We start from the raw sequence: 12,376 nt of genomic DNA, 5'->3' as shown, positions 1-12,376 counted from the left end.
GTAGTGCAGTGCAGTACTTGGCACGAAAATGCCCTGTACTGTGCTTCAATGAGGCCCATGACTTTTTCAGGGAGACCCTTGCGCCTGAGGGCTTCCCACATGTTTTCGGTCGAAAGCTTTTTCGTAATCAATGAACATCAGGTAGAGAGACTCTTGGAATTCATTGATTTGCTCCAGAGAATATGGTCCACACAGGATCGATCGTCCGACACGGAATTCTGCTTGCAGCCGTAGGAGAGTTGCGTCAATCTTCTCCTGTATCCGGTAAACTCAGGTGGAGCTTCAAGAGAAATCCGGTAAGTATTTTTAAGAAATATCCCGGAGGTACTCCTGTGGAAACTCCAGGACGAAGAGCACGTGTAATCCTCGCTTGCTCTATGGAGAAATTCCTGGAACATGTTAGAGAGTTCTTGGATAAATTTCGAGATTTCGAGAAAAATAAATAATCTTCGAATGTTCTAACAAAATTTTGGAAGAATTCCATGAGCTTTTAACCACTCAGTAAAATCCCGAAGTACACCAAACGAAGATGATGAAAGTATCTCAGTCGTACATTCGCCGAAACCATATCATGTTAGAGTATCGCTGCTGCTGCGAGTCCCGAACCGCATTGGTGACAGTCGAGTGTGGTAGGAAACCCCAACCGAAAGAGCCGCACAGCTAAAACCACGACCAAAACGTGACTATCAATGATTCAAATCACGCTTCTCCCCGGCACGGCCGCCGCCGCCGCCGCCGATCGTCGAAGCGTTTCTGCCACACTCCATTTATCTCAGGGTTTCCCCTTCTCCGAAACCCTGCTGGATGTAGTATGTCCCGCCGCCATGCAAACAATTCGTGTAATTGAAGTCATTATTCTTCGATAAATTTTCTTTTAGTGGCAAGCCCGGGACGGGCTGACGGGCGACCGCGCGCCCGTAAAAAGTACTACATTCTACGCTCCGATGTTCTTCGGGCAGCGAAGATCATCGCGGCGAGATGGCTCGAGGGTGGCTACCGCAGCCGTTAAGTGGCAATCAGATAAGACTTCGCGCAGCCTGAAGGCAGAACAGGTCAAGATCGATGTGATCTTCGGCGGCTTGCCGTCGTCGTCGTCATCGGGTGGCTCTTTTTGCTATTGTTCCAAAACCGGATCCTTGCCGCGCCTGGCCTGAACTCCACACTAGATCATAGACGAGAACCGTGTGGTGGCAGTCGATCCGGAGACATGGACTAATGGATTATGCCTTCGAAAGAGACACTGCGCGGGAACCGGTTCTCCGAACACCGCCGCCACATCGGAAGAAAGTGCACTGCGCGACAGGCGAACAGGCAGGCAGGCAGGCAGGCAAGAGACAAATATAAACACATTTTAGCATACGAGAATAACACATTCTAACGTTGTCCTCCCCGCGCGTGTCCCCGTCAAGTGCACACCACCGCGAACCCCGCGCCAGGCTTCGTTGGTGTTTCACGGTTCGCTCGCGGCGAGCTATTCGCGCGACTCTAGGTAGGTACTCAACGGATTAGGAAGAAGGTGGACGCGGGTGAACCGAAATAGTGCAAAAAACTAAAATTAGACCATCGACGTCGTCGTCATCATCGCCGGCCGCCCGTAGTCGCCGCAACACTGTTGCGCCGTTGATCAGATTCCGCCTGCTGATGATCTGGATGAAAATAGAAACCGAAACGAACGTTGCCGCCGTCGCAGTCGTAGTCGTAGTCTTCATAGTTTTCGATTTTGGTGAGAATTCACTTGTTCGTCTTGGGCAGAGGCGACGCGGAGAATTGATACCTATACGGATTGATCCAATGATTAGCATTTATCAAATCTTTTCTCAAGTGCTAACTGAAGACGGCCAGTAACGTCAAGCACATGAGCTGTAGAAATGCGCCTCCTATATTAATTTTCTACCTCAACTCGGACTGTTCATGACCGTATCTCGCACAGTTTTGACATCTTGGACCGATAGTAGAAACATTGAAATTTGCGTAAAAGAGACATCAAGGTTTCCCATTTATTGAGTAAGGTCATTATTATGAAACAAACGTGGTTCGCGAGCTTCCAGCTCAAGGCAACTCGTGACTTTGTTCCATCCAGTATCTTTCCACGATTTTGGTCGATCGCTACCATACCCGAAATCCCGCGCTGCAGCCCACGTAGGTAACCTTGAATCTTTTTCGTTCGTCTGCCCGCGCCGCCGCCGGTCAGCCACCGTAGTCTACGTCACCGCGTTTCGCTGTCATCCCGATCACCATGGCAGTCATGAACCCTAATCAATCCGCGTTGGTCCAACTCGTGAAAAGTCTTGTCGTTTCGTCGGTTCGGGTCGGAGCTCACTGTCTACCTCTGTACAATCTACACATCCCAAGGTTGTTGGGTGGACCAACGCCGACCCCACTCAACATTGTGTGGTTGGTCGAGATTTTACGGTCGACTTGAGCGAGCTCGCAGTCGCCACGGCTAATTACAGTTCCAGTCAATCAAACACACTTGATCTGCCCTCGTCAGTCCTCAGCAGCAGCAACAGAGAGGGAGAGAACGTTCTTCGGGGAAGTGTTGGGCCTCCGGGTTGTTGGGATCATTTGCTTGCAAAGGCTCATTGCGCGACTCTTTGGTGGAATAATGGAAGGTGATGGTGGCTAAGCACAGCGTCCAACAAACTAGACGATGCAGAGTGTAAACAACTACTTAAGCTGATTGGCACATTAGGCAAGAGCGTGGGTGAAGTGGTTCCAGGGATGTATTCCTGGGGGATCACTATCGCCGTTTATGCACTTCCGTCGTTCAACTCCGAGCTAACTGAGAATGAAGCCGACACCAGATCGTAGAAAAAAGAGTTCAGAAGCGACATTGAATCAATTTCAATATGAACAGAAAGGAAGCGTTGCACAGTGGTTGAAAACGCTAGGTTAACGAATGTGTTATGGAATCTCACCAGAAGCTGCTATAAAACTTAAACCTTGTTTCATTAACCGAAGAAGTGGTTGATATTAGCTCTCAGGCGACGGTGCTTAAAATTAGCGTTACACTAAATTTTAGAGCACCATATCTTTTTCGTTTTTTTTTTGTGTTGTTGAAAGCCTTGGAACCTTAGCTTTCAAAATAATTTCTCATTCATAGTCTTAGCGAGGAACCCATCTTGTTAGAATTAGGCACAGTTGTAGTAAGGAATACGAGAAAAGTGGAGGAACAGGCTTAAAGATATTTGACAAACTGTACGACTTTTCAAAATTATAATTGTTTTCTCCCACGATTAGAATCACATGTATGTATATGTTTCAAAGAAAAAATCCAAAACATAAGGTACACCGGGGCAAGTTGGAATGGGTGGGGCAAGATGAAACGCGAAGTTTTGAAATAGATTTCAATAAAAATTGTAAATTTATTCCCCGTTAAAAGATTGTTTGAATCAAAAACTATGTGTTATGGCAATCAAATAGTTTATCATCATTTAAAAGCATCATGTTTATTCGCTGTTTCATCTTATCCCATCCGTTTCAACTTGCCCCGGTGTACCTTAAGCGAAGTTTATTGTTTTAAGAGTTTTTGAAAAGTAATTCCAGTGAAGTTTAAACAAAACTATAGTGTAAAATCAGTTTTGAAGTGATTTGGTGCCGGCAGAGGCAGAGGAGCATTTTTTTGCAAAACTTCAAAACTTTTCAAATAGTTAGTAGCAAACATTTTGGTAGAAGTGCTTCAGTCTGAAGAAATCTTTTGTCAGAATTTAAAACTTTAAATAATTAAAAAAAATCGTGATGGAATAATAGGGTATGTGTGCCATCAGTAATTTCACGCTCCCATGTTCATCCTATTCGAAAACTAGCGATTACGGCACCGATTGATTCTGTTCTTTTTGTTTTCATGGGTGCTCACTTTTAACAAAAAATACAAAAATAAGAAACAAAACAAACAGCGCTTCAATCCTTTGTTGTTCATAGGATGAAAATGGGAGCCACATGTTTAATAAAGGAACCAATACCCTACTAGTGAACTGCCCAGGCAACCAGTAACCGTTTAAGATGTTACATTTGAAGATAAAGTGGAGGCCTTATACGTACATGCCTCTATTTAGGCACATGTAATATGTACGCATTTCGCCTCCACTTTAACATCTTATTCAACATCTTACACGGTCACTGGTTGACTGGGTGAGTTGAATAAAGTCATAAATAAAAGTTATTCTTTGGGTGAATTGGATATTAGAATCCAGATTGAATCCTGGAAGAATTCCCACAAATTTACTTGAATGAGAAACTCTTGTTGGAATAAATTGCCCATGGAATCGGTGATAAACTCCCGAAGGAATCACTGAAAGAATTCTCCAATAAATCCCTTACAAAATTCCACTAGGAATCCCAATAGAAATATCTCAAAGAATCTTAATAGAACTTCTTGATGAGATTGTCGATAGTATCCCAGCAAAAAAAAATCGGTGAGGTAGATTTTTCGTAAAATATCCCATGATTTAATGAAGGGATTTCTCAAAGACTGCCTGGGAGAATTCCTGAGAAATTCTTGAAGAATTTCTGAACGAATACCTGAAGAAAATCACCAAGGTATTCCAGGAGAAATTCTCAAAACAATCTCAGCAGAAGCTTTCGATAAAATAAATGGAGAAGTAGGGTATCGCGCCACTTGGGCGGTGGCTTCTATATTCGTCTGTTTTCCACTATAACTCAGTCAATTTTGAACCAATTGACTTGAAATGTTGTACACGGGTAGATACTATACCTATCTTACCACATTCCAAAAGTTGTGTCAATTGGTTCAAATTTGACTGAGTTATAGTGGAAAACAGACGAATATAGAAGCCACCGCCCAAGTGGCGCGATACCCTTGTAGCATACCATTAACGTAAATGCCACAACATTGAGGACCGACTGTAGCAAACCAATCATACCCACACCGAAAATAACAAACAAGTGCAAAAGCGCACTGTTATGCAATATCAACACAACATATAGAAGTCATTAACCACGAGTGCATCGTTCTATCGACTCTCTCTCCACTTCTGCTTGTGAGGTACGAGGGCCGATAGCATGCGGCGTGGAAGGATCAAATTGCATGCCTAGCGCCTGGCTTAACGTAAAACAAACCATAAGCATTTTTGGTTATTTGTCACTCCAGTCGTCTCACCTATGTATTAAGCTATTTGCTATGTTAAACCTTGAAATGTATTGAACCTTGAAATGTATAAAAGGGGCAAGTGTATCTGATGAATAAAGAATTCTGATTCTTAGCTCGACCCAATTGGACGTCTCCAATCTGGCTATCGACTACTAAGTTTGAAGAATCCATAAGCGACCCTTCTGGTTATCACCAGCAAGGCTATCGTCTTGAAGTAAGTCCGCCGCGTTATTCCGCTTCGTGACATGGTCCGTTAAACCATGTAGTGAGTAGTGTTTATTAGTGACATATACCTATAATGCGTAAGGACAACGCAATATAGGAGACCCTATTCGATTATATTCTTGAGTGAAATCCGTCCGGAATCGAAAAAAAAATCTCCAACTAATCCTCTAGAAAATTCCTGGACATATGGAAAAATTCCTTGAAGAATCTCTTAAAAAAAATTCCTCGGGGAATTTCCGTCTGAATTCTTAAATAAGATGCTCAAGTAATTTCTGGAACAATTCTGCGATGAATTCCTTGAACCTCTGGGGAAACTCTTCAAAGATTCCTCAAAACATCCCAGGATAAAATGTCCAAAAATTAAAAACTGCTGATAGAATATCTGAACGAATTTCTGCAGTAATCTCTGGTAACATTTACAACGACACCCTTGAGAAATTCTTTGTGTTAAGGTAATCCTGACGGAACCATTGGGTGAATTCCGTAGTTAAGTATCTGGATGAATTCCCCGAAGAATGATTAATGATTTTCTTCATTGGTAAACCGAAAATACGGCTTGGATGGATGGAACTTCCCAAAAGAAATCTCAGGCGGTGTTTCTCTACGAATCACTTAAAAGTAAACAAGTAATTGCCTTAAAACTTCTACAAAGAATACTTGAACAATATCGGTGAGATACCTGGAGAAGTCCACAAAAAAAACGTTGATGAATTACTGAACAAACCTTAGTAAGAGTTTTTCTGCAAAATTTCTTAAAAATATGTATAAAAAAAAACTCTGCAAACTTCTTAAAAATGTGTCTAAGAATCCGTGGAGAAATTTTCCAAAAAGTCACTAGAAAATCCATTAAATTTCTTAAGAAATTTCCGATGAAATTCCTGGCATGAATTGCCCAATGGATAGCCAACGTATTCCAGGAGAAATTCTAGTATTAATACCTGAAGGAATTTGCCAATGGAACCCTCAGATGGATTCCTGAAGAAATCTCTGGAAGCATGCTCAAACGATTCCTTTGAGAATTTCCTCAAGAATTTTGCGCTAAAGTGTCACAAATAAATGGAAATCCTAATTTAATCCCGCTAAGAAGATGGTTTGGAGAATCTCTAATCTTTTAAGAAACTTTCAATAAAATGAATATCTGGAGAATTTTCCCATGTTTTTCTAGAAGAATTTAAAAAGGGTGCCAGGAGGAAATTCACGAAAGAATTCTAAGAAAAAATCCCATAAAAACATGTTCTACTTTCTTTACGATACCCTGAAAAAAAAACATGGAATTCCCAAATAAAATCTTTGAAAAATTTCGAATTCAAATATTGCTGAATTTTTTTCCGACGTTTCGGACACATTTGCGACCTTCCTCAGAGACTCGAAAATAGTTTATTTGTTTATTTTACTGGCCATTTTTACATAATATATTGAAATAGCAATTCTTGTCAGTTATGAGTTTCTGTGATCTAAGTTAGCCACCATTATAGAACAAAATACTTAATCTCTAGCAGAAATAGTCTTCTAAAGGCTATCTGAAGGAATATTGAAAGGAAATCGTGAAATATTTATCGGAGAAAGGTTTTCTGTAAAACTTCAGAATATAAATCTTGGGTGAAACGTCGGAACCGCGGTTGTTTAAACGAGATGTTTCAGGCTCACATCCTGTCTTGGGCACTCTTTGTGTAGTGAGAATTTATAAGTGAAAATGAACGAAAAAGAATTAGGGGAACGGTATCAGTAAGTTGGGACCTTTTTTAATAAGATGAGCATAAAGATATAGGCTAAGGAAGGATACTCATATCCTATCTGCACGACTTTCTGTGTTCATTCATCACTGATGTCGGGAAAAATATGAAAATAAACTCTCTCGATCTTCCCCACCGTGAAAGTAACGATTTTCGTATCACTAACACAAAAGTTCCAAACCTTGATTTCGAGGTTGCAGAATAGTTTCAGGTGGATGAGTAACTAGGACAATTAGGACATATTAGGGAGTCAAGCGAGGAATTTAAGAAGGTTTTCAGCGAAGTTTCAGAAACTTCAGTAGGTTGCAGAGGTCTGAGATGGCTCCCGTGAGGACCACAGCAGTCCGTGTGGGATATTTTAGATGGGTTTCAAGACCCACTTAGGGATTGATAGAGATTCAGGAGGACTCAGGAAGGTTAACAAAAATTAACTGTGGTCCTGGAGGTACAGGTTTCGTATGGTTTCATGGAATTTTGAAAAAAAAATGTGGTTTTTAGAGGAAGAATTTAAGAAAAACTGACGAGGGCCTCAGGGTGGTTCCACAAGCGTTGCACAGAGGATTTTAAAGCGTTTGTGTGAGATTCTGAAAGATTCGTTAGGCTTTTTAAGAGTGTAAAAGAAGTTCCCGTGAGTCTTAAGGTGGGGGGGGGCTGTTTCAAGGCGTTTCGAAGAATTTCAGGGGTTTCCAACAGTCGTCAGTAAAGCTTTGGAAGTTAACCGAGACCTCACGAGGGGCTGCAGGCCATGCCTAAATGAGTTTCAATAAGAGCTTTTATGGGGTTTCAGAAAAGTTGCGAGGGCTTTTAGAGAGCCACATGAACCTTCAAGAGGTCTCAATGGAAATTGCAGCGAGGTTTCAGAGGAGAAAATTTCTTGTGGTGATTCTTTCAAGAATTTAGATTGCTTTTACCCCGGAATGTTTCTGGAAATTTCTATAAAATTCCTTTCAGATATTTCCTTAAAAAGTTTTTCAGGTGTTTCTCCTGGGATAACTCCTTTTTCTTAGGATATCTTCAGGATCTCTTCCAGAAATTCTTTCTAGTATTTCTGTAGAACTTTTTCCAGGAATTTCTGCAGAAATTCCTCTAGTGACGTAATCATAAATTTCATAAGCCGAGATGAACTAGCCTAGGGCTAAAAATCTCGTTAATACAGAAAAAAAAAATTCATAAGGGATTCCTCAAATAATTTCTTCTACAGTTACTCCGTGGATTTATCCCGGAATTTCGATAGGAATTTTCCTAGGGATTCTTGCAGATTCTGATTCTTGCAGCCAAGGGCAGCAGAGTACTTCATGAGGTTTCAAGGGGCTCCAGAAGAGTTTAACATAATATCACGGTGCGTTGCAAGATTTTGAAAGCGCTGCAGAGGAGTTTCAAGGCTATACAAGGTGTTGTGGCGGGCCTCAAAGGAGTTTAAGAAGGTTCTAGAGAGATTTCAAGGACTGACAAATTATTTTGAACGGTTTCATGGCATTTTAGGGGGATTTTGGTGGGTTAGCTACAATTATAGAAAGCTCCGGGTTTTACGGACATTTCGAAAAGTCTCTGAGGGCTTTCGAAGGGGGTTTAAGACATGTTACCGGGGGACTTAAGAAAGTTTCGAGGCGTTTCAGGGGTGCCAGCGGGCTTCAAGAAAGTTCGAGATAAGATTATTTACACAAAAGCTATTTGCAGTTGTAGGAATCTGTTTGAAGCAACAGTGGAGAGATTGTTGCCGCCTCGGTTACCGAGAATTGATTCATTTTAGTTCCAAGATGATATAACGCAACCAAGAGTTGATTCATTTAATCTACAAGATGTTATAAACAAATGATTCAATGAAGGTTGGGTCGTCTCTGGAGCAATGGCTAGTACTGACTTCCAAAGGAAGATGTCGTTTATAGTGACTTTAAGTTGGAAGAGATTTTAAATATACACATAGTACACAGGCAGTTTAACTTCTCAAGAGACACCTCAGTTTTCACGGAAGCAAAAGAAATACTTAGAATCTTTGAAGAAGGTTCCTGCATACTGAGGTCAATCCCATTTTTACTATTTTATCATAGGGTAAAGGTTGTTATTATGTTTCCCAACTTAGTATTGTGCTGTACACTGTACAGGCATGCCTTCAAATAAACATCAAGCCATTGGGACATCTCTAAGTTGCACATATTATGCTACGTAAACAACAAAGCAATCTCGTGGAAATCAAACTATATTATTTGATTTTGGCCAACGTTTTGACCACTTATTTGGTGTTCTTCAGGGGGTATATCGAAATTATCGTTTAATCCCCCGAAGAAGTCAAAAAATTGGTCGAAACGTCCGTTCATAAGTCGAATATAGTTGTTCATCGTTCTCATTCCCCTTGCCTAAGCATAGTTTTGAATTAGATGTTTATTTAATTGGTTTGGATGGTACACACTCAAGCAACAATTTGAAGGGAAATAGGTTCAAAAGGTTTAAAGAACCATCATAAAAGCTAAATGGATTTGGGTGTTTATAACCTCTTTGAATTTACTAGAAGGCTCATTTGAGCTGCATTGTGCGTTGAAGCGTCACAAAAAATAATAGCCTAAAACGAAATAAAAGTTTAAAATATTATAAATCAACTAATGCCAACCATATCAAGTAACAGAAAACAAGTAGTTTTGTAAAACGGATTTGAGCACTGTTTCAAAGCTCGCTTTTTAACCCATTTTTTGTCCCACTGTGCAGCACACCGAAATGAGTTTCCATGTGTGTGCTAAAACGAAACCCAAGCATTTATCATTAAAAATTATTCCTGTTTGCTCTTCGTGCCAAGTTTCCAAAGCGTTGAAGTGCTGCTGAAGCAGCAGCAGCAGCTCCCCGGTCCAATGGTTTCATCATTTGACCACCATATGAAGTCATTTCACAGTTGTTTACACCACACCACAGCACAGTCCGGCTTGGAAAAAGCGGGAACGAGAGCTTAGGGAATGTGCGTTTGCCATCCGCTTCAGACTGGGAATGGGGCTGCAACGGTTGTCGCACCACCGTTGACCACCACTAGGATGGGGATGGCAGGCGAGGAAAGTGGTGACAATATGCCTACGACGACGACGAGACAAGAGACACTCCACCAGTAGACGACAAACCCGGTTTTCTCCTGAGGTGGAGCTCTAGCTGCGATAGGTGCCGGCGACGTGTCAGATGTACTTAGTTGCATATCTTGGTCATTGCGGATGGTTCATTAATCAATGTTCGCAATGTTGATAGCTGCGATCAGTTTGGATGCCGGCTGGTTCGGGTGAAAAAGCCGGGATTAGATGTCAGTGAGCGGGAGTTTATTAATTATGATTTCCCTCGGTGACCGCAATGGTTAATGCATGGGATTAGACTTAGCTAAAGTATGAACGGATGTAATCTGTTTCCTAATCCTTCATCTTGACATTTTTGTGGCGATACCTAGCTTTTAGGTTATGCCAAGAGCCGACTTCTACCATATAGGAGCCATACAGGACTTAGAAAAACCCTTCAATAGATTTCTTGCAGACCTCATGTAAGCTAGTCCAGTTTAACTACGACGTTTATTTGAAGGTTTATCTCAGGTCGTCTTACCACGGAATCTTTCAATTATACATATACTTCCCACGAAGTCCTACTAATTGAGCATAATCCTTGAACTGGTCCTTGCCTGCCATCGAGAAGCTCTCCCCCCTGTAAGCATAGTTTTGAACCTCCTATTTAAGCCCCCCTCGCTCAACTAGATTCCCAACCCTAATCCCAAATCCGCCTTAAATCCCGCGCACCGCGCGAACACGAAGCTGCAATTTTCTGCAAAGAACCACATTTTCCCCTCGAATTACCCGAGCAAAGATTGCGTGTTGTGCTCGGCGCAAGAACCTTTTACCATCCATCAGGCAGGCAGGCAGTTCAAATTTAATTTGTCTTTACCAACAGAAGGAGGAGTGCGGAGACCAAGAGGTCCAAGAGTCAATCGCCATCTTTTGTGCGCTGCTCGGTTGATCCGGTCGGATGGATTGATGGATACATTTGCTACTTTTGTAGAACGGTTGGAATTGCTAGCCAATCGCACTCAGTGACTTAGTTATAGAACGCCTTTGGGGTACTGTCGTCGTCGTCGTCGTCGTTGTAAAACCGATTTTCAATCTCAGACGGACTTGAAATGGAACTGGGTCGGGTTATCCACTGCAGCCGATGCTACTGCGTGGAGGGATAATTGCTGACTGATTGCTGGCCCTGGCAGACCTTGCCACTCGCTGCAAGAAGTGTAGAGTTGCCAAATCGTATGATTTGTCTGCATGGGAGGTTTTTGTACACTCAAACCTCCATTTAGATCGAATCCATTTAGGTAAAAATCTATTTAGGTCCCTCCATTTAGGTAACGTTACCTAAATGGAATCTGATTGTGTTTAGAGTAGTTGGAGTGTTTTAGATTAGGGATAATGTTGGTTTAAGGGAATTAAGTTGCAAGTGGCGTCAAGGGGAGTTCAGGGCGTGTTCAGGGGGGAGCAGTAAGAAGGATGGGGTTGGTTTGTGACTGTTTAAGGTTTCCTACGAACTTTCTTGAGTATAAGTCATCGAATCTGCGCTACATACATAACTTATGTGCTTAGATGATTGAAAGTCAAAAATTCTCTGAAGCTTCCTTAGACGCCCTCGAAATCCCCCTAAAACCTCCGACACCATGTAACGCACCTGAGACCCTCAGAAACTCCCAAAAACGCCTACGTAACTCCTCTGAAAGTCGCCAAAATCATCGAAAGCTGTCTGAAATGCCTTCGGAATCCCCCTAAAACTCTCTCGGACCCCATGTAACGCACCTGAGACAATCAGAAATCCCCAAAAACGCCTAAGTATCGCCTGAGTAACGCCTCTGAAACTCGAAAATCATCTGAAACTATTTGAAATTCAAAATCCCCTTAAAACCCCCTCGGATCCCATGTAACGCACCTGAGATCCTCAGAAACCACCGAAAACGCCTGCGTAACGCCCTTGTAACGCCTTTGAAACTCGGCAAAAATCATTTGAAGCTTTCTGATTTGCCTTCGAAATCGAAACCCCCTCGGACCCCATGTAACGCACCTGAGACCTTCAAAACCCCCCCCAAAAACGCCTACGTAACGCCTGAGTAACGACCCTAAAATTAGCGAAAAATCTACTAAGGCTGTCTGAAATGCATACGAAATCTCCCTAAAACCCCCTCGGACCTCATGTCCGAACCCAGCTTATATTAAAGGCAGGCAATTTTGAGACGCTGAATGCAGCGATAAGTAAAGCCGCCGAAAATGACACCCATCAAGACAGACGTAATGATGACAATGCAAATGTTTTTGCCATG

General features: G+C 42.1%; 1 protein-coding gene across 1 annotated transcript in view; it reads right to left on the bottom strand.

The window, feature by feature from the left end:
* Positions 1-1,505: 1,505 nt before the first annotated feature.
* Positions 1,506-12,376, bottom strand: part of LOC134291700 (uncharacterized) — a 23,250-nt gene continuing 12,379 nt past the window's right edge. Inside the window, exon 3 of the mRNA XM_062859801.1 lies at positions 1,506-1,774. Within this exon, the coding sequence (XP_062715785.1) occupies positions 1,506-1,774 (269 nt within the window). The remainder of the gene's footprint in view (positions 1,775-12,376) is intronic.

Source organism: Aedes albopictus, chromosome 1 (genome assembly GCF_035046485.1).
Source record: "Aedes albopictus strain Foshan chromosome 1, AalbF5, whole genome shotgun sequence".
NCBI lineage: Eukaryota > Metazoa > Arthropoda > Insecta > Diptera > Culicidae > Aedes > Aedes albopictus.
The sequence above is the reverse complement of the archived record's forward strand: the minus strand, read 5'-3'. Positions and strand labels throughout refer to the sequence as shown.